Here is a 24,650-nt window from a genome sequence, read left to right as displayed (position 1 = left end):
TTTATTGTGTAAAATTTTGTCATATGATGTATTGTGTAATCGTTATAAATTATTTTATTATATTTTCCACCTTATCTTGATTGTAGAATTTATTTTTATAGTTAAGATGTGGCTCACACCTTAACTCATGAATAGTCCTTATTCGTGGGTCAAGGCGTGACAATATATATATAATAATGTTAGGGAGATCAAATTTACAAATTTTGGTTTAGAAATTTGGTTTTCCTAGAATTATCCATAATCTAGATCAACTTTGTACATTATTTGGCTTAGAAATTTTGTCTCCCTACAATTACCCATATATATAAATACATATGCAGTGAATTTATTATTGCTATATATATGTGTATATATAAATATGTAAATATGCCTGAGATTGAAGTGATTATGTTATGGTGTGTGTGTGTGTGTGTGTGTGTGTGTGTATATGTATGTATATGTATCTCCTATTAGCTGTGATTTGGGATGTGATCTAGTTTCAGTTATTTCTTATATATGCTATTAGTCGGATTGCGAATGAAACTTTTGCTATTACAGCTGAGCATATTAAATTGATTTATTATCTGTCTGAACGTGAATTGAAATTTGTTTATTTTCTGTCTGCCGAATGAAAAAAGGAAACAGAAATATGCTTGTTATGTTGTGATATTGAATCAGTTTAATGAGAAGAAAAGAATTTTTGGGTAATGGTTAGGATTTTTGCATAGTTGAGCCGATTCTTGGTTAGTACTAGATTCTCAGGTCAGTCTAAGTGCACAAGGCTCTTTTAGGGTAATTTGGAATTGGAAACAAAGAGATTGACAAGATGACTAGCAAAAAAGGGAAATTTAGAAATGGTTTGGGTGAGTTCGAATAGTTATTCACTTGGGATGGCACGATATGGAACGTGTGAATTGTAAATATTTAATTATTCGAACTAATAGGAATAGATTAAACGTTTTGCATTACATTTTTATAATTATTAATTAAACTCCATTTTTTATATATTTAAGGTATAGGTCACTAATGAGCTTGTAGGCTCACCTTAATCAAATTTGTGCAGGTCTCAAACGGGAGAACTGTATACTTTGTGTGAGGTGTGAAGCATGTATATATGAACAAACGAACACTAGTAGAATAAACCATTTGTGCGACAGATGTTTAGGCGACGAAGCATATTTCCTCGCGTATGTGGGTTTTGTGCAACGAATATACATGTACGTCACGCAAGAGCGGTGTTGCTTTGCGCGACGCAACCCTTCGTCGCGCAAAAGGGATTGCACGACAAAAAAAATTACCTTGTCGCAGAAAGCGTGTCAGAAAACCGTGGGTAAGTTCTTTTTTGGCGTGAAACAAGTGTGTGATGAAATGATTCCCGCAAAACAGTTGCACGACAAAGGCTTCGTCGTGCAAGGTGTCAACCCGACAAAGGCTCCGTCGTGCAAGGTTCCCATGCTTCCTATAAAATTTGCAGTCTCGCTCTCCCTATTCTTTCAATTTGTTTTGGAAACGTTTTACTTTTTTCCAGATTATAATTCAAGTTGTTATTTGAATTTTGGTACGATGGTTGACTCTGGTGCTCGTTCGTCAAAGACAATCGAGGGTGAAGATTCCGAAAAGTATGCGTTCTAAATTCATCTCGCCCTTCAGTTTTTTGGCAATCGGTTCCCAAACGCAAAACATGCTCCAACAATGACCTCCCAGCCCCCCACTGCAGCAGCTTCGACCTCCCAGCCCCCCGACGCAGCAACAACACCAACAGCAAGTGAATGTGACGTGGACGACTATATATTGTAGTTTTTTTTTCGATTTTTATAATGTTCCCTCCCATTGTATGTACACTTTAATTTTTTTAAATTCAATATTCTTCTTTTTATTTTATGTTTTTAATTTCAATAAATTAATTTAGGGTAAATTACATAGAAACTCCTCAGGTTTAAGGTTTATTACAACCTCATACAACATCTTTAAAACATTTCATTTTCATACCTCACGTACTATTTTATTTCAAAATAATACATCCGTTAGATTTTCCATCCATTGGTATGTTAAATGCTTACGTGGCTGCCACATTTGTGCTAATGTGGCTGCCACGTGGCAAAAAAAATTTTATACATTAAAAATATTATAATATTAACCCTATTAAAAAAAAACAGAAAAACCCAAATCCAGAAATCCTTCCCCATAACCCCACATCCCACCCCCACCCCCATCCTTCCCATCCGTCCCATCCCCTCCACCCCTCCATCCCCTCCACAAAAGCTGAAACCCGTAATCCCTGCACCTTCCTTTCCTCTCCCCCGAAGAAGAAGAAGAATGAAGAAGAAGAAAAAGAAAAAAAAAACCAGAGCCCAACCCGCAGCCCATCCCCCCTCCGGGCGTCTTCACCGCACCCTCTATTCCACCCCCCAGCACCCAAACCCAGCAACCTTATGTCCCCATCCCCCGCGAGAGACCCACACCCCACATGACCCACCTCACCCCCCCCCACTCCTTAAATCCACACCCATTCCTCCCATTTTCACCTCATGAACCCGGCGATGGCGGCGTAGACGGGATTTGGTTTTTTTTTTTTTTTTTTGGGTTGCAGGTAGGGGGTTGGGGGAAGAAGATGAAGATGGGGGAGAAGATAGAGGGAGGATGAGGGGAAGACGAACGAAAAGGGTTTTTTTTTCGAGGTTACAGGTAAGGGGTCGGGGGAAGAAGATAAAGATGGGGGAGAAGAAAGAGAGCAAGAGGAGAGGGGAGGGAAGTGCGCTTGCGTTTTCTAAGGTTTTTTTTTTTTTTTAAGAAGATTAAAGTTCTTTTTTTTAAAAAAAAATTTTAAATATTTTTTTTGCCACGTGGCACACATTTGGCTGCCACGTCAACACTTAACGGATTAATGGATGGAAAATGTAACGGAGGTATTATTTTGAAATAAAATAGTACGTGAGGTATGAAAGTGAAATATTTTAAAGATATTGTATGGGGTTATAATAGACCTCAGACCTAAGGGGTTTCTATGTAATTTACCCATTAATTTAAATTAAATAATACAATATTATCAACATTTAAAAGGGAAAATATAAAAACTAAAAAAAATCATAATTTGGTAAAAAAATAAAACTTTAAAAACGATTGCGAGACGAAGGTTCTTTGTCCCATTAAATAAAGACTAAGGAAAAACCTTTGGCGCTCAATCATCTGTATGACAAAAGGTTTTCGTTGTGCAAATATTACTGCCTTGAACACTAGGTTCGTTGCCTTGTTCATATTTCGTGCAACAAACATCAATTTCATTGCTCAAGGTCATTTCACGTAACGAAAGACTTTCCTCCGTCGCGCAACATCTGACGTCATGAGCTTTGCTTGATGTCATCTTCACCACTTAAGCTTTCTGGTGACTGAATTCGGTATTTCGCGACAGCTATGTCTTCGTTGCGCAATCTGTTATTCTTAGTAGTGGAAAAAGCCTGGATGTTTTCTTAAATTTTATTTTCTTTCTTTGTTTCCTATTTTTTGAAATATGGAACTACTTGTGTGATCTTTTGATCAGTAGTCCAAAAGTTGTAATTTCAAATGTAAAAGTACTTGAATAAAGTTTATGTTTGTGGATGCAAATTTCCGCCTTCTTCTTCTTGGACAAAATTACACCTACAAAACAATTAACACCTTAGGTTAAGGCCAAAAGCCTCACGCGCCCACGATGAATGGGGGGGGCTTTGGCCGAAGAACCTCCGATGCCAAAGTTAGAATTTAGATAGAAAAATGTTTAGAGAGTTTTTAAGAGTTTTGCAAAAGTGTGGAACCTAGGTTTTTAGAGAAAATAGGGTAGTATATATAGGGCATGGCCGGTCCTCTTTGGAGAGAAGGTGGCCTGCCCTTTGGGGTGTTTTTTAGTGTATTTTGTAGTTCAATTGGCAATTAATAGATTAATTAGGTAATAAATCAATTAATCTATTAATTGACCAATTAACATAATTTTAAATGGAATGTTTTGGGGGTTATGGAATAATTACCTTGTGGAGAATGTAGGATGAGGATGAATAAAATAATTTTGAATTTGTTACCTATTTTAGGCATTTTTGACTTGGTTGAGGGATAATTGCCCGCTGCTCGCGTGTAGGAATCCCGATATGCCTCAAGGGTATTTTTGTCCTCTTTTATCCAAAAATCCACGTGTCGCCTTGTGATTATTTTTGGCTCCACAAATGCCCCCACACATGTTGGGCCGCTCGCAGAAAAAGGGCAACATGTGTAGAGATTTTTTTGCTTTAAGAAACTTTGGACTGCTTCCTATTTTGATGTAGATTCCCTCTTTAATAGGAAATTAGATCCTTCTAGGAAAAGGAAATAAATTGCTCTCAAAGCCTATTTAAGTCCACCTTAAGTGGATTATTAAATCAACTTTGGAAAGAAACTTATTTTACCCTACAAAAGAGATAGAGCTTAGAGGATATTTATTCCCCCTCCTCTAGCCATCTTCTACATATTGCCCGTGCAAATGACCGTCTTTCGTTGTTTGCTTCGTTTTCCCGTTGCTTCTAGGTAAGAAAAATTAATTTTCTTGTCTTCATAATTTTTTTGGAAGCCTAGGGGCTTGAAATTGGCTCGACGAGGGTTAAGGAGATTTGAAAAAAGAACATAGGGTGGCTGCAACACTGTTACCGTGGGTTGTGGAAGTGTACAGGCCATGCCGTGGGGTTTGGCATGGGCGCTGGGTTTTCTGCGGCTTGGGTCGTGGGTTGGTGCTGCAATCTGGGCCTTTGTGCTTAGGTTGTGAGGAAGGAAAAGGTTTGGGGGCGCCAGCCTTTGTTAACTGGACTGGGCTGCCAGGCCTTTGGGCCGAGAGGAATGGTGGGAAGCCAACACGTGCTGGTCTCCCTGCTTTGTTTTTTTTTTTTAGTAAAGGCTGGGCTCGGGCTCGTGCCTAAAGGAGAAAAAAGAGAGTGAGGCTGAAGGCTTCTTTTGGGCCAAGAGTTGCTCCTTTTTTTTTAAACAACCCTTTAACGAATCCTACTTGTGTCTTTGTAGAATTTTTCAAGCATGTCTACCTCAAGCCACAAGAATGATGATGGTATACCGTTGTTGTATAGTCAACACGGGTCTTTGAGTAAGGTTGGCTACTTTAAGGCTGCTCACTTCAAGATTAGATACGGTGACTTGTTTAGAGACTTCCTCGAGGCATACTGGCATGCCATTCCGTCAGGAGTGTGTATGAAGCGTGTTAAGGACGGTAGCAACAGTGAGCCATGTGATAGGGCTCGAAGAGTCACCAAGTTCAACCCCTATTATTTTGTGTTAGGGTTTACTTTTCCTATGCCGCGATTTTTCCAAGAAGTACTCTGCTCCATGAGATGTGCCCTTGCTCAATGTTCTCCGAACTCGGTCCGTGTGATGGTAGGATTCCACAATCTAAGCCAATTCTTTGACTTAGATCTAACAGTCAACGAATTTTGGTACTTCTTCGACATATGTCACATTGATGGAGTTGGGTAGCTATGATCTCGCCATAGGCTTTTTGATAACTCAAGCAAGGGAGATCATGACTTGGAGATTAGTGGATAGTGGAAGTTTGATTTTTCCCCCGAGCTGCGTGTTCCCACGATCTTCATATCCGGTACGTAAACTACTTAATCTTTCGGCTGCTTTGTACTTGTGCTAAGCTGCTCTTTAATTTTCTGATTGTCTTTTGCTATTTTTGTAGATTCGAAATTCGGCTCAACTCCTAAGTCTTTTCCGGACATGAAGAAAATGCATGTTGCTCTGGCTATCACCTCTGAATATCGTGAGTGGCGTTGGCTGCTTAGTCATCTTCGTAGGGAAAAAGGTGGGCTGCCCCCGAAAGATGAGATAAAACGAATCAAGGTAGAGGCGTTAGCTCGTCTTATCATTGTGGTGGAGCCTTCTACAAATGAATGTGGGAAAAAGAAGCATTCCCTGCTCGCTCAAGAGACGTCTGCTGAAAAGAAATCAAAGAGTGCTCGCGGGGTTTCTCTGGTTGCTCAAGAGATGCCTGCTAATAAGAAACCAAAGACTACTTCTGCTACTCGCGAAGGTTTATCGGCCGCTCCCAAGTTTATGATTAACTTGACTTCCTCAAAGAGCAAGAAAGAAAAGTTTGCTGGATATGTGTTACTGGCGCCTGCTGTTCCAAAGGCTACTAGCTCGATTGCTGATAGGATTACCTAGTGTAGAAGTTCCTCCATGCCTCTAGTGCCGAAGTTTGTGTTAACACATCCGTCTGGGGCTAAGTCTGGTTCACCTTTGGAGATGTTTGCTACTATGAAGAGTGACAAGATGCCCCTACCTGCTAAATTGACACAAAAAATTGTCCCATTTGCTGCTGAAACCACCTCATCTACTGAGAAGAAGGAGGTTGCTCGTGCTGGCGGTCATGAGAAATCCACCAAGTCTATTTCTGGGAAAGTTGCTGAGATTTGTGCACTTCTGAAATCATATTTGCTTGAGGACATGGATGTATGTGCTAAGTTTGTTGATGGTATCAAATAGATTGTTGGCCCGAGCTCATTTGCGAAGCATACGACCGAGTACAGAATGACTGCTCTACTAGCCATGATGCAGAAAACGACAATTCTGGCAGCCGAGTCTATGCTTCTTGATCAAGAAGATACCAAAGCTGCCAATGAGGTGGCAAGAACTGTGGCAGCCGAAGCTTATTCCTCGGCCGAGAAAGTCAAGAAATTGGAATATGAGCTTGCTGCTTTAAAGGGGTCTAATGTATCTGTCCCCACTTCTCTGCAGCTTAAGACTGTTTGCCAAGAGATCGTGGATTTGAAGACTAGGCTTGACGCAATCCAAGTAAAGTATGAAAGTGCAGATAAGAAGGTCGAGTGTTACATACCTCAAATTCAAGATCTTGAGCAATCTATCTCAGAATTCCGCTCCGCTGCTTATGTAAAGGATGGAGAACTGATCGCTGTTTACAACCAAGTGATCCACTTCAAGAAGGTTGTTGATAGGCTTAAGCCTCAAGTGTTGGAACTCCAAGGTGCCCTGAAGATCAACGACAATCTGAAGAAAGAAATAGATGAGCTGCAACGGGTTCGTGCTTGTCTGCTCAAGGAGAATGAGCAGTTGAAGGGTGAGAAGGTTGTGTTCGAGGCTTCGTTTACTTAGAATCAAGCTGATTTCTACAAGCTGGGTTATGTAGATCATCTCTTTGGGCGGCCGTCTGACTTTGAATTTTCTGGTAAAGACTTCGAGACCTTCTTTATTTCTCCGGAAGACTTGCTTACATTTACCTTTGAGTCTTCTATTGGTGAAGTAGTTGGAGAGGTTGGTACCCAGGCTGGGGTAGCTGGAGGTGAAGCGCCAGATGATGCCGCTACTGAGGGTTTCACGGCTGCTGAAGGTGTGGCGACTGAGTAGTCGTGGGATGTCCAAGCTGCTGAAGAGTAGTCTTCTAAGTTGCCTTTAGGATTTTCTTTATTTTCCTTATTGCTTTTGTTTTGCTTGAACTCATTCGATCTTTGCTAGCTGTTTATCAATTTTGCTAGAAAATTTAATAAACTTTTTTCCTTCACTTTTCTCTATCTTCGCTTATTTTGTTCATGCCTTAACCTTTAGACTTTATAGACCATTAGTAGGCATGCTACTTTTTTATAAGCAAACAAGCTGCGTAGTCTATGCAGTCGTAGGTGCTGGTGTAGAACTTCACAAAGTTGTTAGCCATAGGGTCAGCAGCCAGATGTCTTACTTATAGAAGCAGACAAGTCCGTGTAACCACTAAGTTGTTAACCTTGGCTTTCTCCAATTCCGTAGGTTGCATAGCAAGTATCACAACACTTTAGGACTTGGTGTAGGTTGTTTCGTGCTTAGCAGAGGTGAAGTTTATCGACTATGCAGCATATCGGCAATGGATAAAACTTTGTATATGCACACTAGCTTATTTAACCTTTCATAAGAATGTGCAGTTGTATAAGTCTAGCGTGGCTTTACTGCTCGAAGGACAAGCCGCAGGCAGTCTTCCAAAAATCGTAGGCTACCTTAGTGCATTAGGTAGCAGCTTTAGGTTTCCAGGGTAGTTGTCCATTGGGCGTACTGCGTAACGTGCCTCTTCTGTCTCTAGAGCCTGGTTCCACACGGATTAGGCCAAGAGACCAAAATCCTTAAGTTAGCTAAGCTTTGAAAAAGACCATTGTGGCTATTGCTAGGAATCTCAGCGCCATCGTGTATCTAGGTATACTAGGGCTACCAGACTCATCCACGTCTGGATATTCGGAGTGTAAAGTTTATCCTCCCACTTTAGAGAGCATGGTTGGTCCCCTAGGGGTGCAATTCCTGTAGTGAGTCCCTAAGAAGGGCGCGATCTTCTTTTGAAGTGCAAGAGAGATAAATTGTTGTAGACATGTAGTCGAGCCAAGTTGTCAATTACTTCTGAATTCCTTATTGAAAAAGGAGTGAAACGAACGAATAACTTAGCTGTAAAAGAATGCATAACAACTAGATAGCCCTCGACTTGCGAGGTAGTGCCCATTGAGCTGCTTGAGTCTTCGGGTCTTGATATAGTGGAAGGTTACACCTGGTACTTCCTTAAGTTGTAAGTGTTCCATTGCTTCTCGATCTCTTTATCGTTCATGGTGGCGATAGTGTAATTACCCTTGCCACCTACTATGCTGATATTGTACGAACCTTCCTACATGGGATCCATCTTTTTAGAGCATTCTCTACGACAGTGATGAAGGCCTTTCTTAGGAATAGATCTCAGGGTTAGAATTGCCGGATCTTGGACCTTTTGTTATAGCTGGAAATGAGTTGCTTCTGGTAGGCTGCAATACGAGTGATGGTCTGCTCGCACTTCTCCTCTGCTAGACCTAAGCTTGTGGCCATCTCTTTACTATTATGCTCAATGCTTGGCAATAAAGTGCTGATGTTTGGCACGATGATGTTGGGAGGAATGATTGCTTCCGAACCAAATGCCAAAGAGAAAAGAGTCTCACCAGTTGCTCGTCTTTTAGTGGTGCGATATGCCCATAGACACCCGGGGAGTTCATCTGGCCATTTTCCTTTCTTGTCGATGAGGGATTTGTTGAGGCAGTCGATGATAGTATTGTTGGATGTTTCGGCCTGCCACTTGCCTTGAGGGTATCTCGGCATGGACATGTGCTGCTTGATGCCTAAAAGAATCGAATGATATAAATTCAAAAACTTTTCGTGTCACATCCCGGCTAGGGCCCCCACCACATTCCGGGCTCGACTCCACCGTAGCATGATATTGTCCGCTTTGGGCCCCGACCACACCCTCACGATTTTGTTTTAAGGAACTCAGACAAGAACTTCTCAGTGGGTCATCTATCATGGGATTGCTTTCGTGCAAACTCGCTTAACTTCGGAGTTCTGATGAACTCCGAAGCCAGTGAGCTCCCAAAAGGTCTCGTGCTAGGTAGAGATGTGAATATACATATAAGGCTTGTATGATCCACTCCCCTGGGCAATGTGGGATGTCACATTTCACACACTTCTTTAAATTTTTTTGAAGCTATTCTCGTAAAACGGGAAACCTTATTGACACTTTAGAATATTTTAATGTCCTGCATCTCAAGTTCATAGCAAAAAGAAAAAAAAAAGAATTATCATGTACAAACTTAAGATGGCAGAGACATGATAATCCTTTATCCATCAAAGATATTATAGCTAACACCACCCGAGGAGATGAACATAAAATTCAACAATTTATAATGTATGGACATAGACTAGGTAAAGTTGTATAATTAAATATGCATTTGCATGTTCCTTTTTCCTGCAAAATTTAAAGGCAAATGATGTATGAAACTCAAATTCTAATTAAGCAAACAAACAACCCCCTCTATTTCTATCATTTCAATTTCGTGGAGCTTAGAAAAAGGAAATAGACCAAATAAAGAGGACTCATATGAAAATTTCAATGTGATCGAATCGAAACGGTAAAATCCTAGAAATAAAATGAGTAAATTGTAACAATGGTCCCTTAACTTTAATCAAATTGAAGCAATTGTCCTTCAACTAAAAATCCATTACCATTGGTCAACTCATCAAAACGTGTAGCTATGGTCATTTTCGTCAACTTCGTCAAAATTTTGTCAAAATGAGTTAGGTTGGAAGGATCATTACTACAATTAGGTTAAAGTTGAGAGACTATTTTTCCAATTAGATTAAAATTGAGGGACCATTAGTAATGAATTTTTAGTTGAGGGACAATTGCTTCACGTTTTGATGAGTTTATGGATCAATGGTAATGAATTTTTTGTTGATGGATCATTGTTTAAGTTAAAATTGAGGGATTGTCGCAATTTACTCAAAAAAATCCTTAAGACCATCTCCAACCCTTAGGCTAAAACCTAAAATTTTTAGCCCATAAAATTTAGGTTTTAGCCCAGAAATAGCTTTTCTGCTCCAACCCTTCTAGCCTAAATTTTTTAGCCCGAGATTATTAAAGAATAAATTTAGGCTAATTTTGTCTTTTAAAGTAATTTTTAAAAAAAATTATGTACACTATCATAATTTAATTTTATAAACATTTTAACTTAAAAATATTTAAATTCAGATAAATATTAAAAAATCACTAAATTTGGGTGAATTTTGAGTTAAATAATTTTTTTTAATCGTTGGATTTCAATTTGGATCGTTAGATTTTATTATATTCGATATTAGCCATTGGATTCAATAAATTCTGGAAGACATGGCCATGTGTGTGGGTCCAGCTGGTGGTGCCCACACCATTTTCTGGGCTAAATCCTGGGGGGGGGGGGGGGGAATTTGGCCCCGGGATGAGTGTTAGGTTTTAAGTTATTTTAGGCCATGGGTTGGGTTGGGTTTTGGGGGAAAAAAAAGGGAATTATAGGTTTTAGCCCATGATTGGAGTGGGTATAAAAGGATCTGGCTTTACATGCAGATTTACCTGGAAGGGAGGCAGAGCAACCCATTACTTGCATCTGATGTTCTTATTGAATATGCAACTGTAAATTAGCGGCAGGCCCAGTGAGGGCAGGGCGATCGTTCGGGGCCCAAAAAAATTGGGGGCGCCAAAATTATTAGGGTGGTATATTTATATATGTTTTTATAAGAGTATAAATTTATAAAATTTGGTTTAGTGACAAAGAAAATTAACTAGAACTGGTGGTTTTGTTGTTTAAAATGAATAAGGCGGTCTTAGGTTCAAAACACCATGTGTGCTTATTTACATTCCAATTTTTAAAAATTTATTTTCATAACAATATAAATTTATAAAATTTGACTAAATGATCAAGAAGTTTAATTAGAAGCAATGGTTATTTTTTTCAATTTTTACAAATTTTTGTTTGGTTGTTAATTTATTTACACTATGTGGGTTGCTATTTTTAAATATTCATTCCAATTCAAGTCTAATCTTTAGCAAATAGTAATGCGCAGACTAAATTTTTAGACCAAATTTGCAAATAATATTACGTGTCATCAAAATGTTTAATTTAGTTTTCATTCACTACTTATACATATCTCAAAACATTAATATTTTTTTAGTTTTATATTGACGATGTTAGTAAATTAGAAAAAATAACTCACGATTTATACAAAAACACTTTAAAAGTTCAAATGGAAAATAAAACTCATAATCTATCTAGTTGTAAGCCTGAAGTTTTTTAGTTTCCTTTTCTTCATACAAAATAAATTAATTATTCTATATTTCTAAATTATTGAGTTTGAAGTATTTTTCTAAATATAATTTTATTGATATCTTACATGTGAAAATAAATATTTTTTTATATGAAATGAAGGCACATTTTTTTACGTAATAGCAGTGTCCGTGAAATTGCATAGACCCCGATCATTTCTGTTCCTCTTCTCCGAGCGGATAGGAGTTCTGTAACCAAACCCAAATGCCTCCGACCAAATTCTCACCGAAACTCCACCATGAAGCCACAGTGATCAGATCAGCAATCCAGTCCTGACTCTAATCCTCCTATGGCGGACACTCTTGTCCTCCTACGACACATCCGCCTCCATCAATCCCGATTGTCTATCTACCATCCCCTCACAAAAAAATGTTCTCTTTCATTCCCTGGCTTTGGCTATCGAGTCCAGCATTGTATGGGACAGTGTCTACTTTGTTTGGATTGCAGAGTGTGGCTACGAGTACGAGCAGACCTACGCTTTCTTTCCCCTTCTTCCTCTTTGCATGTCGTTCTTATCCCGCACAGGTTAGGCTCAGATTATCAGCTTTTGGTAATATCATTTGGGAAATTTGTTGGTTTCTATGGTTTCAAGAAATATCCAATTTGCAATTTGTGAACTTTAAGCAATACCCAATTGGCAATTTGTGAACTTTGAACTTACCCAATTTGAAATTTGTGAAACTTGAGCTTACCAAAATGACATATTTTGAACTTTAAGCTTTTACCCAATTGGAAATTTGTGAACTTTGAGCTTGCCCAATTGGCAATTTGTGAACTTTGAGCTTACCCATTTGGCAATTTCCGAACTTCAAGCATACCCAATTGGTGTTTGTATCAGTTTGTTGAGTTTGAATAAGTGCTTTTTTTGTAATTAGCAGTTGTGCTTTGTGTTTCAGTTTTGGCGCCATTGGTTCCAGTTATTGGGCAAAGAGCTGTGTTGGGATTATCCGGCTATGTCATTAATAACATTGGCTTCGTGTTTGCGGCAGTTTATTTATACAGGTGAGATAGTTAGGATTTTCATAATTTCAATTCGATTCGGAAAAGCTTTATCCGGACTATAACTATTTGGCATCTTCAAGTGTGTTTCTTTCCAGCAGTAATTAGAGCTTGTCTGCCACCTTAATGTGGCCCTTATTCTCTGAAATAGGATTTTGTCACTAATTAAAAGGAAAGATTGTAGATATATATCAGAATGAAGTTTTAGAGAATAAGGAGCTATAGTATATATCAACCTGATCCAATTGGCTGCCCTTGATTGTTTTACATTGACTTTTTGATTGGTTTAAAACTTTTGATTACTTAAGTCTTTCCCTTGTCACTTCAACAGGCTTTCAGTTGTCATTTTGAAGGACCAAGAAGCAGCAGTGAGGGCTTCAGTTTTGTTTTGCTTCAATCCAGCTTCCATATTCTATTCATCAATGTAATTTTCCCTTTTCCTTTGTTTACTTCTAGTTGGTACCTATGATATTGCATTAGGCTGATGTTTTCATCTGCTTGATACTGCAGATATTCGGAGACATTGTTCGCCCTTTTTTCAGTTGGAGGATTGTACCATCTAATATCTGGAAAAGATGTCATTGCTGTTCTTTGGTTTGCCCTTTCAGGATTTTCAAGGTCCATTGGAGTGCTTAATGCTGATTATTTCTGTTTTCAGACTATGCATCAGGCGTATGATGCTGTTTTCTTGAGAAAGCGTCCTTTTGTAGGTTTCAATTTTTTTTCTTTTATTTATGATTTTAAGCTGATACATATGAAAGATTAAGCTTCAGTATCATGATTATCAATAATTTATTTTGCCTACTCAGTTCCATGAAAGTAGACTTTCATTCAGGAAATCATACAACTCTATACCATGTAGATGCAGTTAGAATATTATTATACAATATCAAAGAAAAACAGAGTACGTCAATTATGTAGCACAAAGCAATTTGTTTATTTATACTTATCAAGAGGGTGACTGCTTAGTAATTTTAATTTCTGTGGCAGTTGGCATTGCAGGCTGTTGTTGGTGGAGCTCTGCGCTGCATATGTATATTTGTTCCTTTTATTGCATTTGAAGCAAATGGATACAACAATCTTTGTCTTGGACATCTTCCATCCGATATGAGGCCCTGGTGCAAAGCAAGAGTCCCTTCGCTGTACAATTATATTCAGAGTCACTATTGGTATGTGATCTTTAATCACCAATGCTTGTTCATCAGATTAATACCTTTTTTTATTTGTGTCTAGCTAAAGGTTCACAATCATTACTGTCAATTGTTGTTGAAGAGCAATGTTAAGAAAAGAGTCCTTGTTCTGCTGATTATTGGAAAATCATTAATAAATAGTAATAAAGGATAGTCTATTGTGTATAAGATACAAATTAATATTTGACTTTTTAAGGAACGGTAATTAAATTAGCTCTATATACATCTGTACTGTTTCATCTTGTTATACTTGTAGTTATACCGTGCATATGCAGGATAAATATAAAAAATTGGAATAAAATAGAAAGATATTCATAGTTGATGGTTTACCTTTATGCCAGGGGAGTAGGTTTCTTGAGATACTTCCAAGTTAAACGGTTGCCAAACTTTCTGCTGGCTTCACCAATATTGTCTCTGGCACTTTGCTCAATCGTCCATTATGCGAAGTCAAAGCCTGAAAAGTTCTTCTCTTTGGGTTTTCGTGCTCCTCCTGAGGATAAAGATTCTGGTGCTGTGCTCTTTTCTCTAGCAGAATACTCCTCCAGAAGTCAGGGTATTACTTTTAAACAGCCATTGCTTTGTGATTGACATATGATTACTGTCATTGCTTTATAGCTTATTCTGTAGACATATATGAAGCTAGTAAATCAATTGTTTAGCATAAATCAATATGTGCACATGCATCCAATTTTTTTATTATGCATGACCTAATCAGTATTTTTTGGAATATTGTTTCTCTTCCATTCATGCTGGCTTTCAACACCGTGTAATCAATCGTTTGCAAATGTAACAGAAAATTGCACAAGGAAGCAAGTGAACAAAGATGGTCCTGCTTTACTCCCAGAAGAACATAAGGTATCAGCAAAGCAAGGATACTTGTCTGTTGCTGTGCTTCCATGTATTCTACATTTGGGATTTATGGCAGCCACCGCATTTTTTGTCATGCATGTGCAGGTTTGATTTTATTCCCTCTTAAAGTTCTTTATTTTGCCAAAAAAAATTTTTAAGCTAGGAGTATTTGAGAAATATAGAATACCATATTTCAGCTTCATGAAATTATGGTTGTCGGTGATTCTCTTCGACTTGATCAATATAATTTTGTCAATTTTTTGGGTTTATATTTGGATTCTGATGCTAAAACAAAAGAAATTCGATCATCACTGGCATCATGATTTATTTTATTTTTCAATGGAAAAAGCAAGCTAGAGGGAATCAGTTGTTTTTTCCCCTTGTAATTGACAAATTGTTTCAGGGACGAAAAGCTTGATGGATGAAGATTAACCAATCATGTAAAGATTAATCATGCTGAAGTTTTACATTTTGAATAGAACTGACTCACCAAAAACTCCGAACTATGCATGTATTTCCAAATTTGTATGCACCAAGACTAAAACTTTTCGCTTAGTTAGATGACGCGTAAAGTTTTCTTCCAAAGATGGTGCGAAGATGCTGCCTTGTGATCAGAATGGCATAATAGATTAATGACCATCTTGGTTTTTAGCTTGTGCTCTTTGCTGGTATTATTATGTTATTTTTCTGGCAAGGTTTGTATTTGGAAAATTGATATCATAACTTTGAATGCTTCATGTTTGACAGGTTGCTACTCGTCTCTTATCCTTCAGCCCTCCCCTCTATTGATTTGCGTCGTATATAATGAAATCTCGTGGTACTGTTAAGAGATGGGGATATATAGTTTGGGCATACTCTGCTGCGTACATTCTTCTAGGCAGTTTGCTCTTTTCCAACTTCTATCCTTTCACTTGATAGTGTACAGCAAGGAGTCTCAGCTGAGAGCTTTTCTATCGAAGAGTTTGTGCCTTTCACAGTGTCTCAGAATGAATTTAATTTCTTTTTGTAAAGTCTGATATGTTTACAAACCAAAGAGCAGGTGCTCTTATACACGAAGTGTGACTACTGCCAGTTGGCATTTCCAACAAATTCCCCTAATAACAAGTAAAACCCTCAATTACAACTAACTTAACTCTTAATTAAACCATAAACCTCAATTACAAATTGGGTTCGTAACATAATTCTTGCTGGATACATCTGATCAGTTATAGTAGTGGTGACAAAATAGTATTACAAGGCCTGAGGCCGCATAGATGACAGATGCAGTACACTTGAACCAGAGGGGAAATGGGATTGTGATGGAAATGAAGAAGGCGATCACCCCAAAGAAGACACCGAAATAATGGAAGAGATGAACTATGATTCGTGGGCATTTGGAGTTCTGAATGAACTTGCTAACCAAGATGCTCGAGAAGGAGAGTGTGATTGCGAGACCAAGAAAGCAAAAGGACAGAGGGAGCTGCTTGGAGTGCAGTTGGATGGGTACGAGAGCCATTCCAATTGCCGTGGACATGCAATACGCCAGAATAATCGTTGCCCAATCTAAGTTGGATGGGTCAAGGTCATTATGCAACACGCTAGTGAATATCTTGTTGAGTAGTTGCTGCAGAAATGCCCTCATTTTTTTCTGGAAAGAAGAGAGGGGGAGATGGGTTTTTTAGTTTCCAAATATCTTATTATATTTGGCACCTAAGATCTTGGCTTAGAGCTGCTTAAATAAGATTTTGGCTTGTTTCAAAAGAGTACAGTTGGATACTTACTCCCTACTTCCAGGTTATTTCCAATCTTGCAAAAATATTTTTGTAACTAATTAAATAATATTTTTGGGTCATAAGGTTATTTCCAATCTTGCAAAAATATTTTTGTAACTAATTAAATAATATTTTTGGGTCGTACTCTCATATGACAGTCATACTCTCTTCATATGAGTCAACTCCTATTGCTTCCACATGAGTCATACTCTCTTCATATGAGTCATACTCTCTTCATACTCTCTTCAAAAATATTTTTGCAACTAATTAAATAATATTTTTGGGTCATACTCTCTTCATATGAGTCAACTCCTATTGCTTCCACATGAGTCATACTCTCTTCATATGAGTCATACTCTCTTATTACTGTCATTGCTTTATAGCTTGTTCTGTAGACATATATGAAGCTAGTAAATCAATTGTTTAGCATAAATCAATATGTGCACATGCATCCAATTTTTTTATTATGCATGACCTAATCAGTATTTTTTGAGAGGTCGCACTTGGTGCGATGGCAAGTGCCTTCGCCCATGAGCGGTAGGTCTCGGGTTCGAGACTTGGGAGTAGCATCTTTATAAATGGGGGTAAGGCTAGCTGACATTCACCTCTCCCAGACCCTACGTAAAGCGGGAGCCTTGTGCACTGGGTACGACCGACCTAATCAATATTTTTTGGAATATTGTTTCTCTTCCATTCATGCTGGCTTCAACACCGTGTAATCAGTCGTTTGCAAATCTAACAGAAAATCGCATAAGGAAGCAAGTGAACAAAGATGGTCCTGCTTTACTCCCAGAAGAACATAAGGTATCAGCAAAGCAAGGATACTTGTCTGTTGCTGTGCTTCCATGTATGATACATTTGGAATTTATGGCAGCCACCGCATTTTTTGTCATGCATGTGCAGGTTTTATTTTGTTCCCTTTTAAATTTTTCTATTTTTCCAAAAATATTTAAGCTAGGAGTATTTGAGAAATATAGAATACTAAATTTCAGCTTCATGAACTTATGGTTTTCAGGAATTCTCTTCGACTCGATCAATATAATTTTGTCAATTTTTTGGGTTTATATTTGGATTCTGATGTTAAAACAAAAGAAATTCGATCATCACTGGCATCATGATTTATTTTATCTTTCAATGGAAAAATCAAGCTAGAGGGAATCAGTTGTTTGTTTCCCCTTGTAATTGACAAATTGTTTCAGGGACGAAAAGCTTGATAGATGAAGATTAACCAATCATGCTGAAGTTTTACATTTTGAATAGAACTAACTCACCAAAAACTCCGAACTATGCATGTATTTCCAAATTTGTATGCAAGAAGACTAAAGATTTTCACTTACTTAGATGACGCGTAAGGTTTATAATGCATGTGCAAATTAAGATCCACAAGAAATATAACAGTATACCTTCTGGATTGGATTGTCGCTTGCTCTTATTTTCAGCATCGTCATTATCGATTTAGGTTTTATTATCTACAATTGCTGCAATTTAGTTAAAAGAGAAAGCAAATAATCAGAACTTAAACCAATGATCATGATTTACTAGTACCAATGAGTAACTTAGCACATGGATTTGTAGAGGTTCAGAGGTTATATATTTTAATGATGCAGGACAAAGTTTTGGAGTATTTATTTGAGTTTCATTTATTTAGCAGAAATATACTTCTTCGCTTCATTCGGCGATCTAATTTGTGGTAGAACCCTTATGAACCTTTATGCAGGACAAACCCTTATGAACCTTTGCAGTGATGTTTTTTTTTTTACATATATCTTGTTTTAAACTTTTATATTTGAAGAAAAATATTTATATGTAGGTTTAGTGTTCCTGCGTGACTTCAAGTGGTGAGTTAATTACCTTGGAATAAATCTGACTGCTATTGTATATATGTTACATAGAAAACTGGTTAACGGATTATTTGATTTTCTGCTGTTTGCAGTTGAAGGCAATACGCATTTGTGGCCCTCGGTATTGGCCGCAAATAATAGATCTTATTCCTGAAGGTATGCACTTGTTTCTGCTTGTTTGTGTGTTGTAACTTCTCACTTCTGTAGGATTTATTATAGACACCATGCATGAGTAGAATCATAGATTAGGTTATTGAAGTATCACATTTTAATATTGCATGTAACCTTGTATTATGTCATGTTTTGTTCGTTTCAATCATCATTGTAAGGATTGATGTATTTGTGCGTACAAAATTGAATAGGCAGATGCTATTGTGCACAGATGGGCAGTGGGCGGCAAATTGGTTATATACTATGGAAGTATGAAACTATGTCAAATTTGTGCACAGATTAGTAGAAACAAGCCTTGCCATTTTGATTGGCAGATTTGATTGGCAGATTAGTAGAAACAAATTGGCAGATTGGGCCCAAAAGCATAATATGTCAAATTTTAGCCCAAAAGCATAATATGTCAAATTTTAGTCCAAAAGCCCAAAAGCCCAAAACCATTTCGGGATTCCCGAAAATTTGGTTTGGGATCGATATTGAAATTGGGATTCCTGAAAATTTTGGTTTGGGAATCTGGACAAGGATTTCGTTATGGGATCCCATACTGAACCACCCCAAGTAACCATAGCTACAATTTACTTTATTATTATTTTTTTAATTAACAATTCATGTTTAAATGTGTATTTAAACAGGAGGCACTAGAGTAAATTTGCAACGCCAAAACCTTAATTGAAGATTTCTCTCATTTTCTCACTTTGGTAGTCTGGTCTGGTTTCCATCGAATCAAATATTTTCGGAAGGGAATTCTCCCATTTCGAACAAGCAGCAGCAGCAATGAGCAAATCACAAGGTTTCTCGTGGGCACGTCTCATCGTGAAACAAGGCATTAAGAAACCCAGCAAAGCCCCACTCCCCTTGGCCCGGAAAATCTCCACTCGGCCACACTTTCCCGCCACCCCTCAGCCACCGAAATGGTCGTTTTCTAGCAAGATCCCTTATTCAACAGTGTCATCCAGAGCGGCCCAAGACCTTCTGGGGGAGGTGGAGAGAGAAAAGCAGAGAGAACGAGAGCAGAGGAAGAGGGTGGGGCTGGACACCAAAGACATTGACCGAGAAGATGAGGAGGACTACATGGGCGTTATGCCATTGATTGAGAAGCTCGAGGAGGAGAAGCTCAAGGACACCGGAGACTTGAACTTGTACGAGGAGCCCACCGATTCCGATAGTGACGAAGACGATGAGAGGTTCACTCCTGATGCCGTCAAGAAGAGGTTTGATGAGTTTCAGAGGAAGTTCACGCGCCACGAGGAGTTGCTCAACAACTTCACCGAGGCTGGTAATTTGCCCATTTCCCTGCTTTTTCAACAATGTGCTTTTTTTTCCTTTGGTATTAATTATTCCAATTGCTTTTGAAATAGAAAAAATAGAAATTGTGGGTGAAAATTTTCGACTCCAGGTACCCTAAAACATGACATAATGATGGTTTTTGTATGTATTTGTGTGCTAGTCTAGTCCAGGATATGATATTTGTTTACTTACATTGCATTTGCATTCTCTGACATGACATGACAGAGACACTTGATGATGCTTATAAATGGATGAATAAAATTGACAAGTTTGAGCAAAAACATTTCCGCCTTCGCCCCGAATATAGGGTCATTGGTGAGTTGATGAACCGTCTCAAAGTAGCTGAGGGAAAGGACAAATTCATCCTCCAGCAGAAACTAAACAGGGCTATGAGATTGGTGCAGTGGAAGGAAGCCTATGATCCAAACAATCCTGCCAATTATGGAGTCATCCAACATGAACAAGTGGAGCCCTCAGTTGATTTATTGGAACATGCTGGGTTTGAAAAACAAAAGCAAATTATACAAGGAGTTGACGACGACAACGAAGAAGAATTTAATGACATGAAGGAGAAAGATGACATGCTGTTAGAGAAGCTTAATGCCATTGACAAAAAACTCGAAGAGAAGCTAGCAGAGTTAGATCATACATTCGGGAAGAAGGGTAAGGTTCTAGAGGAAGAGATCAGAGACCTAGCAGAGGAAAGAAATGATTTGACAGAGAAGAAGAGGAGACCTCTCTACAGGAAAGTAAGTGCATGTGTCATCAAGTTAGACTTTTTAATGTTTATAGTTCAGAATTCTGCAACAACTGACAAAATAATTGTCATAAGTATTTATAAGTTGAACAATTGTTCTGGGTTAGTTTTGATGCAACTTTCCCATTTTCTTTCCCATGTTTTTATGCTTGCTATCGTTTTTAAAAATATTTGTGTATCTTTCGTGGACTTGCCTTTTTTTTTTTTTCCTTTGTTGCTGTTAGCTAATCTGTTCACTTTTGGTATAACATATCATCTGCTACGTATGATGTTTGTAGAAAGAGTATGAGTTATTTATTTGGTATATGGTTAGCCTTGTTATACTGTGAAGTTTGAGTGAAGTCTTCACAATTTTGTTTTTCCATATTTTCTAATCATTCTTACTAAACTTTGTCCTTTGAGGAGCTTTATGTTATTTGTTTTGAACTTCATTGCAGCTTCCCATGCAGACATATAACATATTTCTTGTTTTTGGTGTGCAAACACCAATGTTTTTGACCATTTTATTCCTTACATGTTGGCAGGGGTTTGATGTTAAATTAATCAATGTGAACCGAACTTGTAAAGTAACAAAGGTACTCCACCTTGCGGTTTATTTTTTGTGTACATAACTTTTTCTTTGATTTCTCTTCAAGACTCCTAACAGAGATCAATGCTTTTACATTTCTGTTTATGCTCTATAGGGGGGGCAAGTGGTCAAGTACACTGCCATATTAGCTTGTGGGAATTATCATGGTGTTGTTGGTTATGCTAAAGCAAAAGGCCCAGCAGTCCCTATCGCTCTTCAGAAGGTATGTGTGGTCTATGAACACTGCAGAGTTCCAATGTCTTGCACAGTGTTAAACATATATTTTTTATATGTTGATTTATCATGATCTAGTTTGCACATCTATGTGTAATTGCTGTGTTACTTTTTTATAGTTTGAGTATATTAGATGTGATCGTTGTGATCAAAGTAATATCCATCGAACTGATTATTTTAGATGGATCTCATGTGGATAAGTTCATTGGTTGTTTTTGGATATATCTTGGTATAGTCTGATATTGCTATCTTACTATTATTACTATGATTATCATTATTGTTGTTATTATTTTTTTTTACAAGATAGGCTTAGTAAAGTTCAACTCTTACAACTTTATGTCTTAATGGTCACAGATAATAGAATAAAAATGCTTTTATTGGTGAAAAGACTATAAATAACAGATAATACACATTGAAGATATAAATGTGGGCAGTTCGCAACAACTGGTAGTGGTGTTTCTCACCCTTGTTGTCCAAGGGTCACATATACTCTAAAACCATATTCGAGACCGATACCACCATAATACGTGCAATATTGCCTTGTTGAATACTACCCTAAAAATGCTTATAAGTGATTTTAAACAGTGATGGAAATTGTTTTTGGAATAAAATAGATCTAGTGGTAGTTTACAATGTGAAGGGCACGATGATTACATTCTAGTTATTGATGTGCTGTCTTGTCATTGTGTTGTATTGTATCATATTATACATCTTGATTCTTGAATCTACATCCATGCAACATATGTCTTCCATTCCTATTTTGGTTAAGTACACCCATTTTTTGTTGGTTTTCATCTCTATTATGAAAATGCACCCCCATGAAAATGGCCATCTGTAAATGAAGATGTGTTGTTTAATAAAACAACTGAGGAAGTATGACCAGGTTTTCTGTTACTAGGACGACATGTGTAGCAATAACTATCCTTGTTAGATTGTTGATGATTTTCACTTTTGTTGCGTTCTTCCAGAATGATTGTAAAATTATGGACTGAAAATTTTTGAACAGTACCAATTGAGCTAAGTTCTTTGCCTCGCATGTCTGGATTATGAACTTACTGTAAATAGATTTCCTTTTATTCTGAAGTAAGTTATTAAGGGTGCTTTATGTGTTTTTACCATTGAGCATAGACTTGAACAAGTTTATCCATTTTTTCTCTGTACCGGCGATTGTCTTTGTGAAACATATGACCAGGGTTCGTTTTTCTTCTGATTGAAATAATTAAGGGTGTCGTAATTGTTTCTACTATTGAGCATAGACATGAACAAGTTTATCAATTTATTCTTCTTCTGTTTTTCTTTTCTTTTCTTGTCTATGTACTGATGATATTACAACAATCAGGCATATGAGAAATGCTTTCAGAATCTCCACTACATTGAACGACACGAGGAGCATACAATTGCGCATGCAATACAAACAAGTTATAAAAAAACAAAGGTGATTGGCTCATTGTGGTGTACTGGTTTTTTGTCCTTGTAGTGGCATTCTTTCATTCTTGTGTTTTTCTTGTTTTTTCCCTTGATATAGAGCCTACGTTTAACCTGTAATTCGTATCAGGTGTATCTCTGGCCTGCACCCACTAGGACAGGTATGAAAGCAGGAAGAACTGTTGAAACCATTCTAAACTTAGCTGGTTTCAAAAATGTTAAGTCTAAGGTATTGACTTTGAAAGAAATCCATTTTAAGAGGGGTGGTTCCTGCAATTTGGTTTGTTGCTCTAACCTCCACACACTTGTCAGGTTGTAGGCTCAAGGAATCCTTATAACACAGTCAAGGCTCTCTTCAAATCCCTTAATGCGGTCAGTAGTCACTTTAACCGGTGTGTCGGATTTTCTTAAATTAATTGAGTTTAATCTGTGTCTCTGTATGTGAATTTTCAGATTGAAACTCGAAAGGATGTTCAAGATAAGTTTGGCCGCACTGTTGTTGAGAAGTACCTTCTGTGACCGATGTGCTTTATGGAATAATTCTTTAGGCCGTCTCAAAGTTTTGCACCCCTTTCGTTTCTCCTTTCACACTATTGGTAAAATAATGCTAGGGAGCTTAAATTTGTAGACAAAAGTTTGCACACTAAATGTTATGGAAGTTAATGATTGGTTACTTGGTAAATCTTTTTGAAAAAGGAACATGAGTGGTTCTTTCAAGAGTCACTCCAACATCAGTGGTTCTTTTAAGAGTCACTTGTCTGTTTAAGACCCACAAAGGAACACTTTACCTAGTGATTGTTGATTCGTCTTCGATGAAAAAATTTTAAATGTGAAAAATGATTCACATATTTTGTTTTCTTTTACTTGCTCGTGTTTATTTCGGTTTCTTATGAGATGCAGAAATCCACTATCCCTCCCTCCAAATTCCAAAATGGTTGTTAATATCCTGCCTCCTCTTATGGAAATATACAAGATGTGGGTTTTACCTATTTGTAATAACACCAGCGAACGTGATACGGTCTGAAGCTGTTGTTTTTTGAACTGTTTTTGTTATATACTAGCGAAGGGTGTACTGTAGGTGTATTAACTGAAGGGGTTGATAATTATAAACTTAATACGAAGGTAGAATTTCGGGTTATGTGTAATTTCTTGCTGTTTGTGAATCATTATGTAGTTATATGATTATATACCTGCCAATGATGAATATGCATGAGTCACGCTTGACCACTAGGACTGGACTGTATAAATTAATTCTCTAGATTCAAGGCATGTTGAAGTAAGAAATGAAGTTGGAAGGAATGAGATGAATTAGTTACAAGTATCCTATCATTTTGTGGTGATTGGTCGGGTCCATGTCCAACTCCACTTGGACAGAATTCCTTCTTTAAACATACATTGATTTCTAGGCACCAAATGTGGCCATAAGACAGTTTATTTGATACCTGGAAACTTATATATATATATATATATTTTTTTTTTTTTTATCTTCTAGATATTCAAAATAGAGCAAAGAATGTGTACAACTTGAGAGCAAACATAGCTAAAAAAGTTAAAGGGAAGTGGGCTTAAGATCGATATCTCAAGGCATCCTAAATTTTTTGGTATTAGGATCCAATTGCCCCTAACTTTTAACCCTTGAAATTTGGAAACTTCCAAAGTAGCTTCAGATATTAGAGTCCTCATTATTTCTTTTAGGAACATAGGAATTCAATTTTCATTCATTTTATTAACTAATACATCTTATTAGGATGTCTTTTATCATTGTTTTTCAATAATATGTTTTTCTATGTATTCTTAAGTTTCTCTACTGTCAACAAGGATTAAGGAAACCAATAACCACATTTTGAGTAGATTTTTACATGCAGATTTTTTTTTTTTTTTATGGGCTAAATGTTTTTCCCTAATTGATAGATGATTATGACGAGCAAGAAGAATACATATCAAAGTGAATCCCAATGCATGGTCCGTA

General features: G+C 37.5%; 2 protein-coding genes across 6 annotated transcripts; both read left to right on the top strand.

Annotated features, from left to right (window-relative positions):
- Positions 1-11,730: 11,730 nt before the first annotated feature.
- LOC103431096 (uncharacterized) lies at positions 11,731-15,777 on the top strand. 5 transcript variants are annotated; one of them, XM_029092135.2, is made up of 8 exons: positions 11,731-12,137; positions 12,509-12,614; positions 12,943-13,035; positions 13,122-13,317; positions 13,602-13,780; positions 14,143-14,354; positions 14,595-14,755; positions 15,398-15,777. In XM_029092135.2, the coding sequence occupies exons 1-8, from the start codon at positions 12,116-12,118 to the stop codon at positions 15,437-15,439; spliced, it is 1,011 nt and encodes a 336-aa protein (XP_028947968.1). In that variant the 5' UTR covers positions 11,731-12,115; the 3' UTR covers positions 15,440-15,777. The 5 variants fall into 5 exon arrangements, with proteins under 5 accessions (XP_028947968.1, XP_008367469.2, XP_070667974.1 ...); XM_008369247.3 differs by having other exon boundaries at positions 11,738-12,137; positions 13,614-13,780; XM_070811873.1 differs by having other exon boundaries at positions 11,779-12,137; positions 12,965-13,035; positions 13,122-13,229; positions 13,614-13,780.
- Positions 15,778-17,143: 1,366 nt separating this feature from the next.
- Positions 17,144-23,544, top strand: LOC103424423 (uncharacterized). The gene is made up of 10 exons (XM_070811871.1): positions 17,144-17,304; positions 18,335-18,398; positions 19,043-19,686; positions 19,923-20,446; positions 20,979-21,029; positions 21,138-21,245; positions 22,596-22,691; positions 22,812-22,910; positions 22,994-23,053; positions 23,135-23,544. The coding sequence occupies exons 3-10, from the start codon at positions 19,185-19,187 to the stop codon at positions 23,198-23,200; spliced, it is 1,506 nt and encodes a 501-aa protein (XP_070667972.1). The 5' UTR covers positions 17,144-17,304; positions 18,335-18,398; positions 19,043-19,184; the 3' UTR covers positions 23,201-23,544.
- The last annotated feature ends 1,106 nt before the right edge of the window (positions 23,545-24,650 follow it).

The sequence above is a fragment of the Malus domestica genome, chromosome 14 (genome assembly GCF_042453785.1).
Source record: "Malus domestica chromosome 14, GDT2T_hap1".
In the NCBI taxonomy this organism is placed as follows: Eukaryota; Viridiplantae; Streptophyta; class Magnoliopsida; order Rosales; family Rosaceae; genus Malus; species Malus domestica.
The sequence above is the reverse complement of the archived record's forward strand: the minus strand, read 5'-3'. Positions and strand labels throughout refer to the sequence as shown.

Coding starts and splice junctions, on each gene's coding strand:
- LOC103431096 (XM_070811872.1), top strand. CDS start 11,982: ATGTTCTCTTTCATTCCCTGGCTTTGGCTATCGAGTCCAGCATTGTAT. Junction 12,138..12,508: donor GTCGTTCTTATCCCGCACAG/GTTAGGCTCAGA, acceptor TTTGTGTTTCAG/TTTTGGCGCCATTGGTTCCA. Junction 13,230..13,601: donor GCCCTTTCAGGATTTTCAAG/GTCCATTGGAGT, acceptor TTTCTGTGGCAG/TTGGCATTGCAGGCTGTTGT.
- LOC103424423 (XM_070811871.1), top strand. CDS start 19,185: ATGAGCAAATCACAAGGTTTCTCGTGGGCACGTCTCATCGTGAAACAA. Junction 19,687..19,922: donor CAACAACTTCACCGAGGCTG/GTAATTTGCCCA, acceptor ATGACATGACAG/AGACACTTGATGATGCTTAT. Junction 21,246..22,595: donor TCCCTATCGCTCTTCAGAAG/GTATGTGTGGTC, acceptor TACAACAATCAG/GCATATGAGAAATGCTTTCA.